Source organism: Onychostruthus taczanowskii, unplaced genomic scaffold (genome assembly GCF_017590055.1).
Source record: "Onychostruthus taczanowskii isolate IOZ18803 unplaced genomic scaffold, ASM1759005v1 scaffold55, whole genome shotgun sequence".
Classification (NCBI taxonomy): domain Eukaryota; kingdom Metazoa; phylum Chordata; class Aves; order Passeriformes; family Passeridae; genus Onychostruthus; species Onychostruthus taczanowskii.
Window position 1 is genome coordinate 4647719 of NW_024503124.1, and position 23330 is coordinate 4671048.

At 45.6% G+C, this 23330-nt stretch overlaps 3 protein-coding genes across 4 annotated transcripts in view; 2 read left to right on the plus strand and 1 right to left on the minus strand.

The window, feature by feature from the left end:
• Positions 1-8787, plus strand: part of PSME4 (proteasome activator subunit 4) — a 43902-nt gene extending 35115 nt beyond the window's left edge. For both annotated transcript variants that reach the window (XM_041417119.1, XM_041417122.1), the window contains 7 exons: positions 9-94; positions 801-929; positions 1505-1660; positions 4617-4779; positions 5594-5727; positions 6531-6665; positions 7281-8787. In XM_041417119.1, coding sequence (XP_041273053.1) covers positions 9-94; positions 801-929; positions 1505-1660; positions 4617-4779; positions 5594-5727; positions 6531-6665 — 803 coding nt within the window. In that variant the 3' untranslated portion in view covers positions 7281-8787. The remainder of the gene's footprint in view (positions 1-8; positions 95-800; positions 930-1504; positions 1661-4616; positions 4780-5593; positions 5728-6530; positions 6666-7280) is intronic.
• A 5017-nt stretch (positions 8788-13804) lies between these two features.
• GPR75 (G protein-coupled receptor 75) lies at positions 13805-15698 on the plus strand. The gene has a single exon (XM_041417234.1). The coding sequence runs from the start codon at positions 13973-13975 to the stop codon at positions 15482-15484; it is 1512 nt and encodes a 503-aa protein (XP_041273168.1). The 5' UTR covers positions 13805-13972; the 3' UTR covers positions 15485-15698.
• A 3456-nt stretch (positions 15699-19154) lies between these two features.
• On the minus strand, positions 19155-23330 carry LOC121342645 (toll-like receptor 2 type-2). Its single transcript, XM_041417212.1, has 2 exons — positions 23208-23330; positions 19155-22014 (listed from the first exon to the last, which is right to left on the minus strand). The coding sequence occupies exons 1-2, from the start codon at positions 23300-23302 to the stop codon at positions 19389-19391; spliced, it is 2721 nt and encodes a 906-aa protein (XP_041273146.1). The 5' UTR covers positions 23303-23330; the 3' UTR covers positions 19155-19388.

Here is a 23330-nt window from a genome sequence, read left to right on the forward strand (position 1 = left end):
TCAAACAGTTCTGAAGTGGTTGATGGCGAGTGCAGGACGTTCTTTCTCTACAGCCGTCACAGAGCAACTCCAGCTGTTACCTTTGTTTTTCAAGGTATATCCTTTCTCCTTTATTGGTTATGTTTGATTAAAGAAGAATTGTAAAAATAAATGAAGTAATTTTATTTATATATATATTTATAATATTCCAAGGCCAGGTTACATGTGGCATTGAACAACCAGTTCTAGTGGGAGGTGCCCCTGCCCATGGAAGGGGGGTGGAACTGGATCACCCTTCCAACCCAAACCATTCCATGATTCTCTAAGGGACCTTGAGTTATTTTCTTTTGTTTCCTGACTACACAGTTCTTTCTAAGCAGGACCTGTTGTTCCTCTGATTCTTGTATTCTTTGAATCTGTGTCATCCAGTCTTACCTCTCTGAAATAATCCATACGTGTGTGCCCAAAGTGCACAAACATCAATGAATTACCCCACAGTATCTATGTGACCATAAAATAAAGGTCTGTGAAAGTGAAGTGAAGTGACCTTGGTAAAGCTTTGTCTCAATTTTGGACCTGGATCTAAAATATTAAATTAATTGGATTTGATACCAAGAGAATAGCAGTGGGGAACCAACATCTCACCAGGATACTGAGAATATTTGCCATCATATTGATTGTTTTTCCCAGCTAATCTTTCAGCATTATATTGAATGTATTTTTCCTAGACAGCTGTCCTTTCATGAGATTACCCTTGTTTTGAGATTTTGCTGTCACCAGTGCCTATTTCCTAACTTTGTTGCCTCCCTGCTCTGATTTAGATTGCACCTGTGGAGAACGACAACAGCTACGATGAGCTCAAAAGAGATGCTAAGATGTGTTTGTCCTTGATGTCTCAGGGTTTGCTGTATCCTCAGCAAGTGCCTTTGGTACTTCAGGTGCTAAAACAAGTGAGTGTGGTCTAAACAGCTTAAAGCTTCTTCTCATCTCGTGCATCCTCTGATTTTTATTTAACAGTATACAATACTTACGATTCTAAGCAAATCAAATACTGATTTAGATCTGAAAGATTTTATTTAAAGTGTTTTAAACACTTAGTAAGTGTATCTTGTGAACATTTAAGCCACTTACTTTTGATAACAAATGGAACAGCATTTTGATATATTAACATTTGGTTCAGTAGTGGATCACTTTAAGTCTCTTCATAAGCATAACAATTCAAAATCCAGTTTCAGCATGAGGCTTCAGCTAAAGAACTGCCCTTGAATCTGATTTTTTAGGGTTTTACGATATGTTTCTGTTTAACAATCTGCTTTGGAAGTGAAGCCTGTGAAAATTATTCCCTAAATAATAACTGCCTACTTTGGAGATAAAAGGTTAATGAAACAAAATAATAACCTTCCTGAATAAAGGAAGTTCTTTGCAATTGCCCCCAGAAGCTTCTTCCTTAAATATTGTTCACTTTCCATCAAGGGCCTGCTTTCTTTGACATTTTTGCCTTCTCACCCTGATTTATTCACTGCAGACAGCAAAAAGCAATTCTTGGCATGCCCGATACACCATCTTAACCTACCTCCAGACCATGGTGTTCTACAATCTCTTCATCTTCCTCAACAACAGCGAGGCAGTCAATGACATCAGGTGGCTGGTGATAAAACTCCTGGAAGATGAACAGCTTGAGGCAAGTGATCCCTTCTCTGCACTGCTTTCACACCACTGTTTCTTGCCTTTGTCAAGTTTTATGGAAAAGCTGACCTGTAAATTAATTCAGGAGGTATTTCTAGCACAGCATTCTTCCTGCTTTGAAAATGAGCTTTATAGGATTTGTTTCTTTCATATCCATTCCAGGAAAACAGTTGGTAATAAAATACTCTTATTAGTGACTTTTTTAAAACTTATATTGCTTCCTCTTTTTCACAGAATGGTGCATTGCTTGGAGCTTGGTTTCAGTGCATGAAACAGGGATTTTATTAATTCCACTATAAATGTGTGTTGGTAGAAAATTCAGCATCCAAGGTCAAATCCCTTCCTGTGTGAAAAGCATGTAAAACCACTGTTTATTACTCTGCAGTCTGCCTCACATCTAATCATACCATATAAATGACAAAAAATACTCTTTATATTTCCATCAGGAGCTACTTAGAACTGAAAGGCTTGCATTGAAATATGTCAATTTAAGTCATGTTTAAGCAAAGTGAAGAATCTTTAGTGTTAACCTCCTGCCTGGCCTATCTCCCCTGCACCATCATTTTCCCTGGTGTTTGTGCAGTTGCCAAATATCAATGAAATCCTACTTTTGGATGCATTTTTCCTTCTAGAAGAAAGATTCTGCATCACCTTGGAATCCTACAGAAGTTGTTTGTCAGAACACTTACCTCATAATCTCACACCATTTTGAAAAGTACCTTTTATTCACTTGAATGCAATTTATTGAGTTACTTTAAATGTACCAAATTATCTCTCTGCACAGCAGAGGTGCAAATCCAAAAAGCCTACCTGTGTTCATAACCACTCTGGATCATGCTGTTGCCATGGAAGCTTTCACTTTTCTCTGAAAAGTAATCTTGTTCTTTCTTGGTAATAACTGACAAGATGCAGTATCCTGCTGAGTAATTCCTGTGTAGTTTTTGAATGTTGGATTTTTAAGATGAGAATCATTAGCTTTGACTAGGATTTGGTGTCTTTGCTCTATAGAATTGAGGTTTTGGTTCTTGGATTTTAAGATACTTTTATTTTTTTGCTTATTTTGATACCAAGACCTGATGATGATTGTTTTACTATGCACAGCACTCAATGTCTTGATAAGCATTTTTCATATTGCACTGCAGTTTTACAGGAATGAGAGTATTTTCTCTCTGTTTAAGTAGCTCCTTGCAACTTCTACAGTTGGGTTTGGCTTGTGCTGTTGAGTGGTTTTGTTGTGATATGGCTGCACTTTTATAGACAGTGATCAATCCCTTCTGACCAAAAAACTCAAACTCCATAGGTGATGGGGAGATTCCTCTAGTTTTTATATTCTGTATTTCGTCATGAGTGTGATCATTTATAAATTATTTAGTGCCAGAGGTGGTGAGTGATCAGCTGCTTCCTGAATGATTTTTAAGGCTTTTCTTCCAGGTGCTTCTCACAGCAAAGTGTTCCTTCTGGCTGGGTGATTAATTTAGAAATTGAAGTGGTTGTAATACAGGGAGTAGGGATGTAAATGAACCCAGCTCTCCTGAGAGCTCGCTCACTTCCCAGCCGAGCTGCTTTGTGTCTGGCTCTTGTATTAGCACATCATGTCTCATTTAATAGCTCAGCTCTTCAGGGACTCACAAACTGCTGATAAACAACGCTGCCAGCCTCTCACCTCATCCTTCCTCCTTCACTGTCAGCAAAGTAGATCACGTTAGAATAGTACCTTGTAGAAATTTAAATGGAATGGGTCAGAGTCTCAAGAGCTGATTTGAACTTCCTCTCTGTAATTATTGCAGCTCTTGCAGCTGTACTTATGGCTTTGTGAGGCTCAGAACATCATGTTCAAGGATGTAATTTATTATTATAATCTGCTGCATTAGATTCAGAGCAGGTGTTTGTGCTCCACAGAGACAAGTGTTCTGTTTGCAGTTACCTGTGACAGAATGTACCTTTCAAAAATCTGGTGGCAGCATCTCAACCAGTTGATTTGGTTTGCAAGTTTGTAAATGTTGGGAGGCTTTTGTCAGAATGTAATTATGGAAAGTGAGAGTGAGTTTTGGAGGGACTCCCAATTTAAATACAGTTTTACACTTCTGTGACTTCTTGGCTTTGGAAGATTTGAGATGATGAGAGAAATCAGTAATACTGATAGGTTAGTCACTTGTTTTTAAAAGCAAGGATGAGTTGTCTCTACTTGGAATTCACTAACAAGGTGTTGTGACTTGTTTTAAAAAGAATAGAAAAGGAGATCTGTATATTGAATGGCTTGGCAATTAGATGAAAGCTAAGTCTAGTCTTGTTCTTTGTTTAGTCTTGTTCCATGTTACTATTCAGAATATTTTTCCAACCTGGATTTCTGATTTTATTCATGTAGTGCAGCGATCTGGTACTTGAGACAAGGAAGTCTATCATGCTGGAGCATTACAGAACTGAGTTGTTGATAATAAAGTTTGTTTTGTTGCTTATTAATCCAGCATCTGTTGTGTCTTTTAAAGAATTCTTGTGCTATGGGTAGAACAGAATCAGCCGAGTCTCTGGAACATTCCTCCTGCCTTTTCTTGGAAAAGCTCTTCTGCTTTTGTCAGGGGAAAAATGAAATGCTTTTGAATAAAGCCTTCTTTAAAACTGATGTCAATACTGAGCTTGTTGTGAAGCAGGTTAATTGATTATTTGGTCTTGGTCAATGTTTTTAAACTCTCTATAGCTGTTCTATTGACAATGGAGTTAAATTACATTATTTGCTTGAGTAGCAGGTCACTATTGCAAATTTTGTGACAGTAGTTCTGCATTACAGCAGAGCATGTTGATTAATTTTAAAGAGCCATCTAATAAAGTACTAATAGCAGGATACTACTTGAAAGGCTTTTGCTGACCAAGATTTGCTCACTTGGGTTAGTGGGATGTGCTTAAAAGGGCAGCAGTGGCATAAATAAATGGTGTTGTGTCCCCCGTGTGCCCAGGTGAGGGAGATGGCTGCCACCACGCTCAGCGGGCTCCTGCAGTGCAACTTCCTCACCATGGATGGGCCCATGCAGACTCACTTCGAGCAGCTCTGCAAGATGAGGCTCCCCAAGAAAAGGAAGAGGGACCTGGCCTCAGTGGGGGACACAATTCCTTCAGGGGGTAAGAAAGCAGCCCAGGAAGAAAATGGGTGTTTTGGGTAACATAGACTGCCATAGAATTTAATTTGCAACGTTAATGGTGAGAATACACAACAAAGGCAAATATTTTGATTATGTATTTCTATGTTAAATTGATTTCTTACTCTTTTAGAATTAACGTTAAAGAGGTTTTTCCAGTTTCCAGTTCACAGAGATAAGGATGCAGATGATGAGGGATAGCAGGTTCCTCAATAAATAAAGTCACAACATAGTTTCACTTCTTGCCCACCTTACCTTTTATTTGTTAGCAGTGTGGGTTTTTTATTCTAAAAAAACCATACAACAAACTCAAAAAAAACAACCAACCAAAAAATAAACCAGAATGAAAACCTCCTTAGTTAACCCTGATTTGGAACTTTGGCTTCTGCCTGGGCATTAAATGCATCTGAGTCACAGTCATTTGACCCAGAAGTTTGCTTTCCATGTTGTCCAGTAGTTCTGGGATTTGAGAAACTGCTCTGAATGCAGAAAGAGGGAACATGGAGATGTCATTCTTGAGTTATTAGTGAGTTTCCTTGGGAGAGGGAATCTCATTTGAAATGTTTATAAAGTGTCCAGCAGTTGCAGATTGATTCCTACTGGAAGGAGGTGTAAAAAATTAAAGATACGAGAATGAATCTGGGATTCTGAGTGAGGAAGCAGAACCAGTCTGGAGGTCCATAAGTTCATGTCTGAAGAAGTCTCTGGATTTCTGCAGAGCTGGAGGTCTCTGCAGTGCCAGGGGGGTTGCTGCTGATTTCCTTTAACTGAGGTGTGTTGCTGCCCTGTTTTTGCAGACCTGGTGAAGCGCCACGCCGGCGTGCTGGGGCTCAGTGCCTGCATCCTGTCCAGTCCCTACGATGTGCCCACCTGGATGCCACAGCTCCTCATGGATCTCAGTGCCCACCTCAATGATCCCCAGCCTATTGAGGTAAAAATACAGAAACTCTTTATGCAACAGAACACAGCTGAATACCTGTGACTCATTCTTAGTTCTCTTTTCCTGGAAAAGCATAGGAACCTATTTAGATACTTAATTTCTGCTTTTTACTAAATGACTCCTAGTAGTTTTAAAGCATGACCTGCTTTTAAGTATTTTTTTGTAGATCTGTCCTTACTTTCAAATTTAAAGCACTAAACTGAAAGCTGCAAGAACTATATTTATAATGAGGAAGTAGTTTTTTTTCATTAAAGATGTTCCTTTTGTGCATGCCATTCTAGGAAAAATCAACCTGAACCAAAACATCAGTCTGGAATTTTTGAAATGAAGTGTTATGAGCTGCCCTGGAAATAAGGCAAAGAAATCATTGCCTTTAACTCCTGTTGTTTTGCCCTGTCTCTTGGGTTTTGTTGGCTGTGGTTGTGTTAGCCAGAGGAGTGAGATGAAGAATTGCTTTGTTTTCAGACCAAAAACACCCTTTTGAAACAGACAATAAAAAGGCAGTGGGGGAAAAGCACTTGGCTTTTATAAGAATCCCTAAATGTTTCATAGCTTGAAATTATAGGCCCAGGAATCCTTTTTATAAGAATGCTAGAGTCATGACCCCGCTCAAAAGACTAACCAGAACTGTGACAATTAAAATCATGGGCTGAATTCCCCAGAGCCCTCCTGTCCTCTGGGTGTGCTCCAAGCCTTGGTGGTACTGAGCAGTTGTGTTTGTTGTCTCCAACACTGGTTTTGGTGTGGAGCTGGGGTCCCTGACTGACAGAGCTCCATCCCAATTGTGCTGGCAGATGACGGTGAAGAAGACGCTGTCCAATTTCCGGAGGACCCACCACGACAACTGGCAGGAGCACAAGCAGCAGTTCACAGATGACCAGCTCCTGGTGCTCACTGACCTCCTGGTTTCACCCTGCTATTATGCATAGGTGAGTCAGCTGATGGGTTTTGCCATGAGCTTCACTCTTAGGAATTCTACTCCAGAGTCAGGAAGAATCCTTAACCTCAGGGAAAATGCTGCAGCCAAGTTCTGTCCCTTTGCATCTTTCAGTGGTTTTGGTCAGATTTATTTTGGTTAAATATTTTAAATATTGCCCATCTTTCTGTGCATCCCTGTGCTTTGCTAAGACATTTACACTTCTTTTCTTGAATATTGATGTTCCTTTTCTCCGTTTTCTGCCAGTTGGCTGACTTTTAAATGCCTGGCAGTGCCCCTAAAGTGCTGCTTTGTACTTCTGATGCCTCTGAGGACTTTACACCACCCAGGCCAGGCTATCACCTACATCTCAGGATGGGGAATGGCTGCTATCACTCGGTTTCCTCTTCCACACTCTGGCTTTGCTGCCAGGGCTCTTCACACAGGCATGTCCCCAAAGAGTGAATCCATTCCTGGGGTTTCTCTTTGTTACACTACAAGATTCCCATCTCTGTTGTATTGTGATGTTTTGTGACAGTATTCCAAGAGAAGCTTTAATTTATCTTTTCATATGAACAAGAGCATGAGGCAATATTTGTGTTTTGAACTCTTTCTTCTTTCTTTTCAGGCTTCTCCTGGGGAAAGTGAGGATGTAGGAATTTTTCTGCGAAATAAAGGAAACTCAAAAGAAATTGATCATGTAGAGAACTTTGTGCTGGAAATCCTGATGCCTAATCAAAACTACTGTTAAATACAAACGTAGAGACCTGGTTCTACTCAAAAGGAATTTCACCTCCCCAGGCAGCAGCCGGGGGAACCCCGAGGCTGCACCTGCAGGGCCTCATCGTGAGTCCATGGCAAGACCCTTCTCCTTGGCCTGCATCACACATCAGTCTTGTTTCTGCTTCCTTGCACACAGTGACCGACACTGCACATCCCTCACCCCCTTCTTCTGCCCCCTGTTCCTGACATTAAGGATGTGCAGAACCAGAGAGTTCCGGCCGCAAACCGGAATTTTCCCAGTGGAGCTCTCCAATTCTGCCGATGCAACTCCTCCCCCAGTCCATACACAACCCCGGGAGCCTTCCTTCCTCAGAGTTTTATTTTTCACTACTGGGATTTGAGTACCATCCAGTCCACCTCAGGGCAGCATTGCCTTTTTGTATTCTCTCCCTTGTGCAAATGTAAATAGCTGAGCTCTGTGCAGTGCAGGGGTGGCAGGACGCAGCATGGGCAGCTCCTGCTGCCTGGCCAGGCCTTCAGGGGTGTCTTGACCATGTGTGGAATAAAAAAAATCTATGATTCTCTGCATATTTTTAAGGGGGAAATGGGTGTTTCCATGTAATTAGAACCCAGAGATAGGAAATGGACTGTTAGTGGTGGTTGAATTCACGGAATGAAATGTATGCACAGTGTGGAAAGGCAGTTTTTAACAGTGTATTCTCCTAAAGATTGAGCAAGCATATCTTGTTTGAAGATTGTGGAAGCTCTGTGTTTTTTTGCCTGCAGCTTTGTTAAGAGACTGGTATCAATTGGCTGTTTAACAAGCTGTTTAATATGTGTTACATAGTTGTAAAAGACTGTATAAATTGTAGAGGCATTGCATTGACAAAACATTGTACAGTTTGCAACCTTTTACATAACACCATTGTGAGATTAATTTGTAAAGATTCATACTTAGATGTTAATACAGTAGTGGTTCTGGCTTTTGTATCAAAACAAATGCCATTCTTAGTTTTTTAAATTATTTTCTTTAACAGAAATATCTCTTTGTGTCTGAGAGGGTTTGTTTTGCTTCTCCTGTATCTCATGTCTGTGTCTCATTCAGATTTTACTGCAACACGTGTGGCCATTTCTCGATGCTGACATCACATATTCTGGTGTGATCCATTCATAGAACGTGAGGTACATGGAAATAACTCATAAACTGGTGTGTGTTTCATCTTTCTTGCAAAACCCCCCAGGAGCACTGAGACCTTTGTGTGGCTCATCCTAAATTTCCAAGCACAGCAGTGCTCCTGGGGCAGTATTTAAGGAGTGTCAGCACACGGATGTAACCACTGTATAGCGTAGTGCCAAAATTATTATTTCAATTGTGTACGTAGTTTAAGACCCAATAAATGGACTGTTTGTAACTACTGCATCTTCCTGTATTTCTAAAGAGGAAATGTGCTGGTTTGAGACTGCAACTTCAGGTTTTTACCGTGCTTTTGAGATTGGATGAGGCCTGTGTTTGTCCTGGGATTTGGTAATGAGTTAAGGCATCATTAAGGATTAATTAAAGATCTTGTTCTAATGTCTAGGAAATCAGCTTTTACATTTATGGAAAAATACCTTGTGCCAGGAAAACACCTGTTAACTTCTGAGAACTGGAGAAACTAGTTTTTGTTGGAGAGGGTTTTGCTGATAGAATTAAATCTTCACAAGTGATGGAATTAAATCTTTACAAGTGATGGAAAGCCTTTGCTGCAGAGGATCATCTCTAAAGGATCCTTGGCTGATGAAGTGTTGGAGCAGATATTGCATGTGCTGTTCTGCAGCTCTGCTGCTTTGTGCTGTACTTGGGAATCTCTTTTCTTTAGTCAGGGTGTAGCTGGAATTGGTTGAGGTTTCAGTGCACTGTTGGGAATCATGCTCTAGTCAGGAGTGGTATTAATTCCCAACACCTTATAAATCGACAGTAAATTGCTTTATCCAAAGAGATCCCCTGGTAAATACAGCAAAATATTCAAAATACATTTCTATAGGATAAAATACACCTGTGGTAGTGTGAGCAAACTTGTGCTGGTTGAGTTTTGGTGAGGGAAGGGTTGTTAGTCCTGAAAATGCAGGAACAATTTTTTTACCACCAAATCTTCACCAAATACCACAACTGCATTACTGGATTTATTCCCTAACTTTCCCCAAGCAACACCCACATCCTGAATTCTGAACTTTCATCACTGATGTCCTATACTGTCTCTTCCCTGAAGCTGTCAAGATATACTGTCAGTGCCTCAGTCTGGAGAGGGAGAGACTTCTAGCATGAGAAGAGAGAAGTTTTCCCCTTGAAACAGGAAAGAAGATGGAAAAATATCTTGAGCACAGTTTGATAGCTTCAACATCCCTAGTGACCACCTGTCAGACTGCACAGATAACCTGTGACCATCATGGGGAAGCACCAAAGAAAGGCAAAGATGTAAGGCAGAATTTGGGAGGTTTGGGAGGTGTTTTATTTTGTTGAGCTTGGGGGGTTTTTGTTGGATTTTTTGGGGGTTTGGTTTGGTTTTTAAGTGCTCACGTTGCCAGTGGCTTACTGCTCAGTGACTTGCTAGACCATTAAGTGGTGTGAACTCCCCGTGGGTATATTTGATGCTTATTTTGGTATATAAAGAAATTTCCAAGTAGGCAAATTAGACTTTTAACCTGTCTTTTGGGTGGGACCACAGTCTCAGCATTGATGGATTGTGTTGGTAACAAGTTCATGAATTGATGGATTTGGGTCGCTCAAGTTGCCAGTGACTTACTGCTCAGTGACTTGCTAAGTGGTGTGATCTCCCCATGGGTATATTTGATGCTTATTTTGATATATAAGGAAATTTCCAAGTAGGCAAATTATACTTTTAACCTGTGCTTTTGGGTGGGACCACAGTCTCAGCGTTGATGGATTGTGTTGGTAACAAGTTCATGAATTGATGGATTTGGGTTTTCATTTAAAAGGCAAAGGGATGAAGTTCCTTATTTCTGGTGTATTATGACTGTATTCCTGTTATGTCCAGGTATCTCCCTTTCCCCCTTCTCACTTCTTTCCCAGGCTGCTGGGACTGCTGTGCTGGGTACACTGGATGATGTGATGATGTCTCCTGTCAGTTTTTCACAGTTAGGCATCCCCAGCATCCCACACCCTGCTCAGTCTCACACTTCCTTCCACAGCTTCAGGCTTCCTGGAATCCTGCAACAGAGCCTCCAGCTCCCTTTTCCCTGCAAAACACAATAATCTGGTAAGATGCAAGGGGGAAAATAAAGCCCTGTGGGCAGAGCCTCCAGCTCCCTTTTCCCTAGGGCTGTGGAAAACACAATAATCTGGTAAGATGCAAGGGGGAAAATAAAGCCCTGTGGCAGCAGAAGGGTTTGCTGGCCACTGTCCTGGGAAGATTTTAACTCTAACGCTGCTGTGAGTTACCAGCTGATATGTTTTGCATCCTCATAGCATCCTGCAGTACCTGAAAGGCAACTTCTGGGGATTTCTAATGAAAGGAGAGGGATTTAACCTCAGCCTGCTCTAGACTTCCCAGTTGCCAGCAGGCAGAGGAATCCCTACTCCAAGGAAGGGGTTCCAGGTGGTTAATCCAAGCAAGGTCCTCAGGGCATTGGTGCAATGGTAGTTACAGCCTGGTTTAATGTCAAAGACAAACTCTGCAAGATGTAGAATATTAGTGAGCAGATTTTGCTGCTGCAGCTGGAGATGGACACACATTTCCCTTGGGAATATGAGATGCCATCATTTCTGACTGGCTTCTTAGGAAAGCCAGCAATAAACCAAATAAATCTGTTCTAGGAATAAGTGCAGTCATATTACAATAAGTCCAGGTAGAAGCCCAGATGAGTTCACCCTGAAAGTATTCTGTTAAAAGCTTTTCACTGCTACTCTTATTTATTCTCTCTTGGCTTTTATTTGTAGGGTTTTTTTTCTGGGTTAATTTCCCCTTTTAATATTCCAGCTGCTTTTCCCTAGAACTCTTTTGTTAAAATCATAAGATACAAATCTTCAGCTGAGATGAGGACAGATTTTAACAATTAAAAGTCACTTCCAGCAAATATCTGTAGAAGAACACTGTTGTCAAAAATGCTTTGGGAACATTGTTTCTCCTTATACAATAGGAACTCCAAGACTGAACAATGAGAAGCTTGATATGTCTAGAGAGCACTGGATTTTTAAGTGCTTTTAAAGTAATTTAAGGAATTAAAGTTTAAGGAAAGCCTTGACTGCTGCAAAGAGTAAATATCCTTGTATCTTGTGCAAGGCAAGTTTTGCTCTTGTGATTCCTACCTTGCAAAACACACTTTCTTCTACTACTTTTCTCCTCCACCCAAACTTTGGTAATTCTTTTAAAAGGTAAAAAGTCCATTTTAAAAGGGATGGACTGGTGAGACACTTTGCTGTGCCACAGGGGCAGAGCAGGGCTTTGTGCTCCCGTGGAGATCCTTTTTGCCTCAGCTCATTCCCTTGCTCCCTGAGAACAATCACTTCTCATTTTCTGCTGGGATGTTTAAGTCTTGCAGCCTTGAACCAGCTACAATTTCCCCTCCATTTCAAGCCACAGGTAATAACTGTAGAGGGGTAAAACACCCAAACCCCACTCTTGCATTAGGATAACGTTTTGTCACTCTTGTTTAATCCCGTAATAAAGCATCCTCTAATGTTTATAAATAAGAAAATTCAAGGAGGAGATCCAGTTTGTCAATGAAAAAGCAACTCTTACTCATGAGGGCCAAGATTCACCCACAGATTTCAAATTAACTACGACTGCAAACAAAAATACAAGTAAGGAAAAATAAAGAGACAGCCAGGCTGAGAGAGGACACAGATTTGAAGCCACAGAAAACCATGTTTTGGGTTTTGAACCTTGCTTCTCCTGTACACAGCCAGTTTAAGGACAAAGTCAAGCCAAAATGCACCTGCTCAGGCTGCAAGGCACTGCTGCAGCCAGCTGCTGGCATTTCCCCCAAGAACAAATCCACCCCCGTTGCCACTGGGAGCGTGTTTAGCAGGGCAAGGCTCGCCAGCCAGAGGGTTACAAAAACATTGCTCTGGGGTTTAGAAAGGAATGTGTTGAAAAATAGGCAGGTGGCACTGGGAAGCTGTCAGGTATCAAACTTGCACACTTGTGGCTGTCTGGATGGTTCTACAAAGCACCTGGGGTAGGGGATGGTTACAAAAACAATAGATTAATGTGTACATAACGAATGTAAGATAAGTGCATGCATAAGTCAGAAATACTGGCTCTGCTGTATTTTCATAATGCTTTTGTGCCTTGCCTGGCTGGATTTTGGTCTTTTCCACGTGGATTTCCAGTGCCATGGAGGCCCTTCAGCTGTGTCTGCCTCAGAGAATGTGCACTGAGCGTTTCCTCACCCTCACGTCCCTGTAAGTACTTCAAACCCATCCCTCTAATGCTCAGCTATCCAACCCTCTTCATCACTACTGTATTTGTGATAGCAGTTGGCAGTTAACAGATAAATAAATGATGCTGATTGTTTTCCCTCCCCATGGGAACACAGAAGGTGCTTTGCCTCAGATGCTGTGCTTTTGAGCAAACACAAAGGGCACCCTGGCCCCACTGAGCCGGCTCAGGAAAGGGATGAGGAAGTGCAAGCAGGGCAGGAGCAGCATGCGGAGCTTTGATGTTGATGCTGAACAGGTTTTGGGTTGAGGCAGGTGATTTTTTGGTGCACAGTCAGCAGAGATCCTCTGCTCCAGGTGGACCCTGCCTGGAACACTGCATTCCGCTCTGGGTCCTGGTAAGGAAGGAGCTGTTGGAGCGAGTCCAGAGGAGTCACCAAGCTGATCAGAGGGATGGAGCAGCTCTGCTGGGAGAATTGGGATTGTTCAGCCTGGAAAAGAGAAGCTTCAGCCTGACTTAATTGCAGCCTTTCAGTACCTGAAGAAAACTTACTGGAAAAATGTGGCAACACTATTTACAAGGGCATGGGACAGGACAAGGGAGAAAAGGTTCAAATTGAAGGACAGTAGGTTCATATTGGATATTAGAAAGAAATTCTTCCCTGTGAGGTTGGTGAGGCCCTGGCAAGGGAAGCTGTGGCTACCCCATCCCTGGGAATGTCCATGATCAGGCTTGGAGAAACCTGGGCTAGTGAAAGGTGTCCCTGCCCATGGCAGGGAGAGGAACGGGATGTTCTTGCAGTCCCCTTCCCACCCGAACGCTTCTGTGATTCTCCAGACCACGCTCTGTGCTGCTCCACCCGCTCGCATCACCGCTGCTCCCCGAGCACGCAGCGCCAGCGCGGCTTTTTGCAGCCAGCTCGGTGCCGCCTCCGGCGGGCCCGCCCGTGCCCGGCGGTGCGGGGAGGCTGCGGCTCTGCCCCCGCTCCCGCCCCGGCTCGGCCCCGCCGCGGCGGCGGGAGCGGAGCGGGGGGGGGCCGGGCCGGGCGCCATGGCGGGGCGGGCAGCGCTGAGGCGGGGGTGAGCGGGCGGTGAGGGGGCCGGGCGGGAGCCCTGAGGGGGCGGTGAAGAGGCAAGGTGGGAGCCCCGCGGCGGCGATGAGCGGGCTGTGGCGGGGCCGGGCGGCGATGAGCGGGCTGTGACCGGGCCGGGCGGCGATGAACGGCTCGGGGCGGCTGCCGGCCGGGCCCGCGGAGCAGCTGGGCGCGAACGGCAGCGGCCCCGCGGAGCTGCGGGAGGGCACCCACGCCGCCACGCTGGCCGCCTGCGCCTCCCTGCTGGCCCTCGTCTTCTGCCTCGGCTCCTACGGCAACCTCATCGTGCTGCTCTCCTTCTTCGACCCGGCCCTCCGGAAATTCCGCACCGACTTCGACTTCATGATCCTCAACCTCTCCTTCTGCGACCTCTTCATCTGCGGCGTGGCCGCCCCCATGTTCGCCTTCGTCCTGTTCTTCGGCCCGGCCCGCGGCGTGCCCGGCACCTTCTGCTTCACCTTCCACCTCACCAGCTCCGGCTTCATCATCATGTCGCTGAAGACGGTGGCGGTGATCGCGCTGCACCGGCTGCGCATGGTGCTGGGCAAGCACCCGCACCGCGCCGCCTCCGCGCCCTGCTCGCTGCTGCTCACGCTGCTGCTCTGGGCCGCCAGCTTCACCCTGGCCACGCTGGCCACGCTGCGCACCCGCGGCTCCCGCCTCTGCCTGCCCATGGCCAGCCTGCCCAGCGGGCAGGGCAAGCTCATCCTCTACCTCTACGTCACCGACTTCATCTGCTGCGTGGCCGTCGTGTCCGTGTCCTACGCCATGATCGCCAGGGCCCTGCGCAGGAACGCGCGGGCGAGTAATTGCCCTCCGGCCGTGGGCACCCCCAGGGCTCAGCCCTTCGCGGGGCCCGGGGCCGTGCCCGCTCTGTACAGGACCCAGAGCTGCACCAAGCCGCCCCACGGCCACGCCAAGCTCGTCGGCCGGCTCCCGCTGGCCTCGGCCGTCAACCTGACCACGGCCAAGGACTCCAAGGCGGTGGTGACGTGTGTGGTCATCGTGCTCTCCGTCCTGGTGTGCTGCCTGCCCCTGGCCATCTCCTTGGTGCAGGACATGCTGTCCGGCAGCGGTGGCTTTGTGCTCTACCAGTTCGAGCTGTGTGGGTTTACCCTCATTTTTTTCAAGTCGGGATTAAATCCCTTCATATATTCCCGCAACAGCGCGGGGCTGCGGAGACGCATGCTCTGGTGCCTGCAGTACGCGGCCCTGGTCTTTTTCTGCTGCAAGCACAAGACGAGGCTTCGAGCCATGGGCAAAGGCAGCCTGGAGGTCAACAGGAACAAGTCGTCCCACCACGAGACCAACTCGGCCTACATGTTGTCTCCGAAGCCTCAGAAGAAGGCTTTGGAGCAGGCATGCGCTGCCAGCCATTCCAAGGACAGCGTGCTGAGCCCCAAGGCGTCGGCGGGGCCGCAGCAGCACTACGGGCAGAGCAGCTCCACGCCGATGAACACGCGGATCGAGCCCTACTACAGCGTGTACAACAGCAGCCCCTCGGCGGAGGGCAGCACCCCGCACAGCCTGCAGCCCGCCGGCTCCGCCTTCGCCTTCGCCAAGCCCTGCGGCGCCGCGCTCCATCCCTCCGGCGGCGCCGCTCCCGCCAGGCACATCCCGCTGCCCTCCGTGTAGCCTCGGCACCACCCAGCCGTTCCAGAGGGAGGAATTGCGCCAAACTCCTTGATGCTGCCGCCAGGGGATAGAAACAGCGTGTCCCGTTTGCGTTGGAAGCAAACTCGGGGCCGGCGCCTCCTTGACGCGCTCTGGAGTTCCCGTGGAGAGCCAGCAAGGGGGATATTTGAGATTTGGAATTGTTGCACGAGGGTGGTTTTGTTGCTAAGTTTTACTGCTGGGCAAGTAAAAAAAAAACCAAAAAACTAGATGCCATGATTGTGTGGTTCATTATGTCATAAGGCCAGGTTGGACAGGGCTCAGAGTAACCTGGGACAGGGGAAGGTGTCCCTGCCTGTGGCATGGGATGGAACTGGATCATCCTTAAGGTCCCTTCCAACCCAAACCATCCTATGATAAAGCCAAGTTTTATAAATAAGTATTTTCAGGAAGGAAGAACTGGGAAGATGCTTGGTAGTATTTGAGTTTAAACTCTTCCCTTTGCAGGAGTTGGACGAATCAATGTTTTTCAGTAATAACAAAAGTCCTTTTCTTCACAGGGTGAAACCCTGCTTCTGTCGAGGTAAATGGCAAAATTTCTATGAACTCAGCTGAAGTTCAGGATTTCAGTTTTGGCTTCTTCAAGTGGAACAAGGCTGTGTTCAGTCGGTGTTGTATTTCCACTGGGGAGGAACTTTGGGAAGTGTGGCACTGGGATAAACCTCTGCAGTATTTATATTAGTACCTGCTGGGCGTTGATTTTAATGATGGTGGCATTCTGCATCCCAAAATAATTTGGAGAAGTGTTTTCCATTTGATAGAAATTACCATGCACTACCTAATTACTTTCATTACTTGAGGATAAAGATGAATTTTGCAATATTATGTGACTGATAGACCAGGAGGAGCACAGTCACCTCTGGAATTCCCTAACTGGTCAGCTGTCAGGCACAGAGTCGTGTTGCTGCTTGCTCTTTTGCCCATGACTTTGTATAAATTGGGTTTTGGATATTCCTGACAGTCAGAACTGACAGCTGTTAACATTTCCAAAACCAGAATGACAAGTTTTTGAGGTTTTGTTAAGTCTGACATCAGTTTGAGTTCATCTGTCTGCTTAGAAATTTTGTCTGTTGGTCTACACAGAGAGCAAATAACAGAAGTGGTTTTTTAATAAATTCACCCCTTTGTGTTGTTTCTTATTGTGGGAATTCCCTGGGAGAGAGAACAATTCAGGGGCATTTCAATTCCTGACAGTTCTTGCTCTAAGTGGCCAGATCTCTTCCAAACAAACAATCACCTTTCAGCTTCTGTGGACTTCAGCAGAGCCTCAGTGTCTCCAGAATAATTGTGCCACAGGCTTTTGATGCCTTGCTATAGCAAAGTGCCACATCTTCAGGAAAATGACAGTGATGGGAACGTGATTTGTTACTTTAGAAACAAAAAATGTCCACATCATTGCTGTCTGTGCGTTGTTGGTTCAGGCTTTTTGTTAACTAAACTGTTCTCAAGATTCTCCTGGAACACTGTTCTTTGTTTAACACTGAATATTAATTAATTCTGAATAATTCAAACCAGCTTTCTTGCAATAAAATCAGTGTGAACAACTTTCTAATACAAATGCGAAGTGGAAATTATTTCCATAAATCTTTTCTCTCTGCCCAGATTTTTTTTCTCTAAATGAATAATGTGGTTCTTTTTAAACTAAGTATAAAAGATAATGGAAAGATCTTGTTCTGTATTTGAATTTCTCTTCAGTACAAATTGTACTGGAGGGTAAAATACACACGAGGCAGTTTTGGAGGTTTGCTGTGTGTATGTGCAACTTCTCCTGTGCCATTAGATCACAGGAATTTCATCACATGTTTGAAAATTAAACGACTCACACCTCATAAAACATTTGCATTGAGTTTTCATGTGGGAGTAAAGCAAGAAGCGCCAAGCAGGAGGTTTTATTGCCTTTGTGTGACAAAAGAACTGAAATCCCATCAAAGCTGTTTGCAGTTTGCTCTCTGACTCCTGGTGCCAGCTGTGCCCTTAACACCACCTGTGTAATTAATATTGGTGTTAATCTGCACAGTGTCACAGTGCCAGATAGGAAAGCACACCACCTTTTAATCTGCAGGAGGAACAAAACCTCATTTAAGTTGCTTTTACAGTTGCAGCTGTATACTAAATAGCTGTTTTGTGGGAGGTTCATGGGTGTAGGAAATCCAGATTGGACTTGGAAAGCAGGTACAACTTCGCAGTGAATCGTTGACTGAAATAGTCAAATTTTTGATAAAGTAATTGGTTTAGCCTCTTTTTGGAGTGTAACTTCTCTCTTTTTTTCCCTTAGTCTCTTCCATCAGAAGCCTGCTGAGCACAGAACCAGCAAAGCTCCAGTAAAGCTCCAGTAAAGAGTCACTGCAAGGTTAACAAGCAGCAGTGGAATTGAGAGGGAAGCAGCAGAATGTGGAGGTGGAAAATGTGTGAGAAGAGAGGAAGTGAGAAATGTGACCACTGAGTGGTTTAGAAAGAGGAAAACATCAAGGTTATTAGAAAAACAACTGATTAATTACTTGTGGCTCATTAATCTCATTAACAAATGACTTCTGGTTGCTTAAATGAACAAAAATATTTGTAATATTTTTATAATTCACAGTCTTTTAAGCCCTAGATCTCTGTGGTGAAGAGTTGGCTTTTTCAGCTGCTGGCCTGCAGGACTGTGGGTTTTATCCTAATATATAAAACCTCAAAACTGATGATGCCAAATCATTTTGCTGAGGAAAGGTGGGTTTGCACTGTGTTCCAAGGGATCTCTGTCAGTGGAGGTGTCTGTTGCATGTTCCCCCTTTTGGCAGCAAATAGGTTGGTATTGGTGTTGTTTTATCACAGCAGAGCCAATTCCTTTTCAGAGTCTGTGTTCCAAACATGCTGCATTCCTGGACTGGGGATTTTCTGCTGGGAAGTTGTTTGTGTTTGCTCATCATAGGAGCAAGTCCAAATCATGCTAAACCAAATAATTTGTCCTCACCCAGTGTTTATTTTCTGTCAACACTCTGTTGATTTCCCTTGAGTGTGAAAGTTGGATCAGCTGAATTTCTTTTGTTTTTTCCCAAGTACAATAAATAAAATTATCCAGTGGCACTAGGTGAGGGCAAGGACCATGTAGAGGTAGTGCTGAATCCATTGGAAATGGGTCAGGGTCACTGTGTGAGGTGGAACTTTCCTAAATGTAAACAATAATGTACAGAACTTGCTTATTCCCCAGAGATTTGTGATTAAACAAAGCTCACCCCAGTCATTTAACAGCAGAGACCACCACACACAGCTGGTCCTTTTTGTACTGTCTGGTTGCATACTTTATTCTGAATTTACAAAAGATTTTCAAGTCTCATCTCTTCCAGCAGTCACTGAACCCAAAGTCTGCAGCAGAGTGGGTTTAGCCTCTCTCAGAGGGCTAAATTGAGTCAATCTTTACTCTTCTCTTGCCAAAGCACAGAAAGGAGCTGCTCCCTGTGTACCAGCATGGTTTGTGGCTCTCTGTGTGCAGGTTCCCACCTTAAGCTCTCCCAGAACTGGGAATCTGTAGTCCAGCCCTAAGACACCGCTTCTCACTGCCACCACCTCAGGAAGGCAGCAAGGACATGCAGCATGACTTGAGCAGTTCTTCCTTTCAGGTGACACCCACAGCACTTAAAGAAATGCTGGGAATAGCTGGACAAATTCAAGCATCCAGGAGGAAAAGGCTTCTTATCAGTGCTTGGTTCTCATCCCTTCAGGATTCTTTATCAGAGGGAATAACGAGTGTGCTGCAGTCCCCCTAGGAGCCTCTCCTGGGACTGATGCAGACAAACCCCTGGGCATCAGAGCAGCTTTTGCAGGAGGTAAATGCTTTTATCTGACCACAGGTTTTCCAGGCACAGCCTTCAGAGTTCCCTGGGTCTCATTCCAGCTCCTGCATTTGCAGAGCAGATCCGTTCTCCGCTTTCACGAGCGGCTCGTTGGTTGTTTTTAGGACAGCTTTTAGCTGATGCCAGAACATTTTCTGCTTGTGTTCCTCAGGGCTCCACTTCAAGTAAGTTTTCCTTCTCAGCAGTTTCCTGAGTTTGCTGAATTTCTGTGGGACGCTGTGGGGTGGGAGATCTTCCAGCACAATCATGATGAGGGAATCCAGGTTTTCGTTCAGGACCCAGTGTTCGGCAAAATACAGCTCGTACTGGCACCAGCAGCTGTTCACAAAGCTGGGAGAAAGAACAAAAAGCACTTTATGGCTGTTCTCTATGCAGTAAAAAATGTTCCCAAGCACAGGATGCCCTGGCTTGAAATCCCTCTCATGGTAACATATCCTGAACCCGTCATTTTCCAGCTTTTCCAGCAGGTTCTCTTTGGTCCAGTCGGCGTCGTGCTCGCTGTACGAGATGAAGGCATCGAAGAGTTTGTCTTCTGGCCGCTTCTCATACTGCTTCCTCTTGGCCGTGCACCAGTACCAGCCCATCCTGACGTACCAGGGCCCGTCCAGCCGCCAGCAGAGCGCGGTGAGGGCCAGCACGGCCAGGCCGGCAGCGGCAGCGGTCACGGCCAGCTGGACACCCAGGGAGCAGCGCAGCAGCGTCAGGCGGCTGCTGCCCACCGGGAAACCCCGGCGCTCCGGGGGGAAGCTGCACCTCATGGCCCCCCTGCCCCTGATCTCCAGCTGGGGCTCGTGGAGGTAGACGTTCACGAACCAGTACAGGTCGCAGGTACAGAAAAAATGCTCCCCCTGGGCAGTCAGAAGCCTGAGGCTCGTCAGCGGGCTGAATGTGGACTCCACAATGGTCGTGATGGCGTTGTCACTGATGTCCAGCTCGACCAGAGAAGCTGGGAGAGAGCCACGCTGCAGAAAGGAGATCTTATTCCCTGACAGGTTAAAGTACTTCAGCCCTGGGAGGGATGCCCCGAAGCCATCGGGCAGTTCTGGGATCATGTTGCGGCTGCTGTCCAGGCTGGTCAGTGCAGGAAGGTGGCCAGCAGGCTCCAGACGCGTGATCAGGTTCCCCGAAACGTTGAGGTGTTCCAGCTTCTCCAGGGCAGAAGTTAAGGACAACACCTTCACCTTGTTTTTACTCAGATCACATTTTTTTAAGGCTGATGGAAAAAACTCTGTGTGTACACCCATAATTTTGTTATTTTGAATCCTAAATATTTTTAAGTTGGAGAGGGATTTCAGACTGGGGGAGATGACTTTGATGTCGTTGTTGCTGATGTCGAGATGCTGCAGGGAGGGGGGGAAATTGGGAAGTACAGAAATGTGGTTGCTGCTGAGGTCCAGAAATAACAGTTCTTCCACTGTGTCAGCAAACCACTCTGGCAGCTCCACAATGGAGCAGTTGGACATTCCCAGGTGTTTCACTTTCTCTGGAAGGCTTTCAATGGGTGTCCCAGCCTCGTTCCTGACAAAGGAGATGGCGTTGATGTGTACAGTTCCAGGGGGAGGGACACACATTGGAAGTGTGTTACCGCTTTCTGAGAACACTGTGTAGATGAAGTGGTTTCCTTGAACATACAGTTTTTCCAAGTTAAGCAATTTTTTAGCAAAATTTGGGGGTATTTGGCTGATGTTGGTGAAGGACAAATCAATTTCCTTGATGCTGGAAGGGAGGCACAGCGTAAACAGGCTGTTAATGGGGTTGTTGCTGATGTTTAGGAACAGAAGCTGGTGGGATGGGAACTCACAGAAGAATTCTGGATCCAGGATGTTAATGGTTAACTTGTTGGAGCTGGCATCAATGGACAGCGTGTTTTCCATGTGGAAGAACAGGGAAAACAGTGACAGAAGATCCATTTCCACGTTGTTGTGACTGATGTCAAGCTCCAAAATCCTGTCCAGCTGGGCTTGGCAGAGATTCTCATCCAGTTTTACCATCAGCTCGTCCTGGGTGAGGTTGCTGTGGGACAGGTTGAGTGTCCCGTTGATGGGAGTTCCACAGAGGGTGGGCTCAGCTGTGGCTGTGGGAAGGGCTGTTGTGTTCCTCTCTCCCCTCCGAAGAAGATTCCCTGGGCTTCTCCTGAGCCTGGGGCTAAGGATTTGCAGGACAGACAGAACTCCAGAACGTGACAGCTCCTCTGCAGGAGCAGAGGGCTCCAGAGCAGCCCCTGAGGATCTGCCAGAATTCCTGGAAAGCTGCAAAGACCTCGGAGCTTTGCCAGCAGGTGAGAGCTTCAGGTGGGGTGGGAGATCTGACAGAAGCAGCTTCTCATCATTAAATGATAAATCCACAGAAACCAGGCTGAGCAGACTCTGGAACGCTCTAGGCTCAACAGCCCTGATCTGATTGTAGGAAAAGTCCAGAACTTCCAGCCAGTCAAATCCTTCCAAGTCTCCCTTGGTAATATTTTCAATGACATTGTGTGAGAAATTGAGAGCTCTTGCTGTTTTGGGAGCTCGTGCTTCTGAGACAGAGGAGAGGTTTGAATAGGAGTAGTTATAAACCAGGAAGGCTGGAGGTGTTCTCCACATTAGGAATCCATGGGCCTGGCTGAGTATGAAAGGAATGAAGTAGAAATGAAGGCAGCCAGGAAGGATCCTCATCCTGGAGAAAAGAAATGTTAAATCCATCATTATAATATGTTAATCAATACCCTTAAAAATAATCCAAATTTGCTTGAAGTCCAGAAATTGATTCATTAGTTGTATCCATTAGTCCCTTTTTATCCAGCAAAATAAAACACTTACTTCTCTTACTTCAGAGTAAGAGAGAAAGAGTGTCAGAGAATTATTTGAAGCACTATTCATTGGAGGTCCTGGTAGATAAAGTCTGAATTTTTCTTTCTTTTCTTTCCCAGGTAGCCCCTGCAATACCATCCTCCCCCTGCAAAATTTGTGTCTTAGGTTGGAAATGCAAGGTGTGGCTGGGGCTGTGTGTTCTATTGCCATCTGTTAGAGGTGGGGCAGTTATCCTCTGTTAACTGGGCAGTTTTCTTTATCTCTTCCACACCCCATCCTCTCTCCAGGGAGATACCTTCTGTTCATGGGCCATTGAGCATCCCTGCATGGCTGATACAATTCCATCATCCCATTGGGAGATGCTCCACCCAGGAGGAGGAGCCAAACATTCCTACCTGGATAGAATCTGACATTTGGAACACCACAGAGGGTCTTTTCCCATTGGATTCCTAGAGAAGCAGCTTTCTTCTCCACTGCATTCCCAGAGGAAGACCAGGCCCATCTACAGCACCACTGGACCTTCAGAGGAAAACTCCACCCTTCTCCAGGATCCCTGCTCCAACAGAACCACAGCTGGCACTGCAGGAGGGCTGCAGCCACCATGGAATGGGACTGCTGCCACCACCCTGACCCACAGGGTGTCAGGTCCTATTCTGACTCTGTCAGTGTTGTTCTGTATTACTGCATTTTTATTTTTCCTAATAACTGTTATTCCTACTCCCATATCTTCACCCTTCATTTCAAAATTATAATAATTTGGAGGAAGGCGGTTTGCATTTTCCATTTCAAGAGAGGCTCCTTCCTTCCATACAGACGCCTGTCCTTTCAAACCAAGACAATTTGAAATGCCCTTCATGGCTCCCTGGCACTCAGGTTTTATGTCTCCCATCCCGGTGCACAACAACCAAGTCAGTCTGACCCCCTCCAGAACCTGTTCAGCCACCCCAGGACACCCCAGGGAGCTCCACGTAATTGTGTCACCATGGATCTTCCCCTGAGCCCAGCCCCTGGAGCTTTGCTCTGCCCAGGATTTACCAGTGACCATTTGTTTGGCCTTACCTGTAGGAGCAAGTTCTCTTGGGAGCAGGATATGGGAGGCAGCCAGGCCAGGTCACTGCCCCAGTGCCCCACAGCATTCCCAGTGCTGGGAACATCGCTGCCCCGGCTCTCTGTCACGTGTCC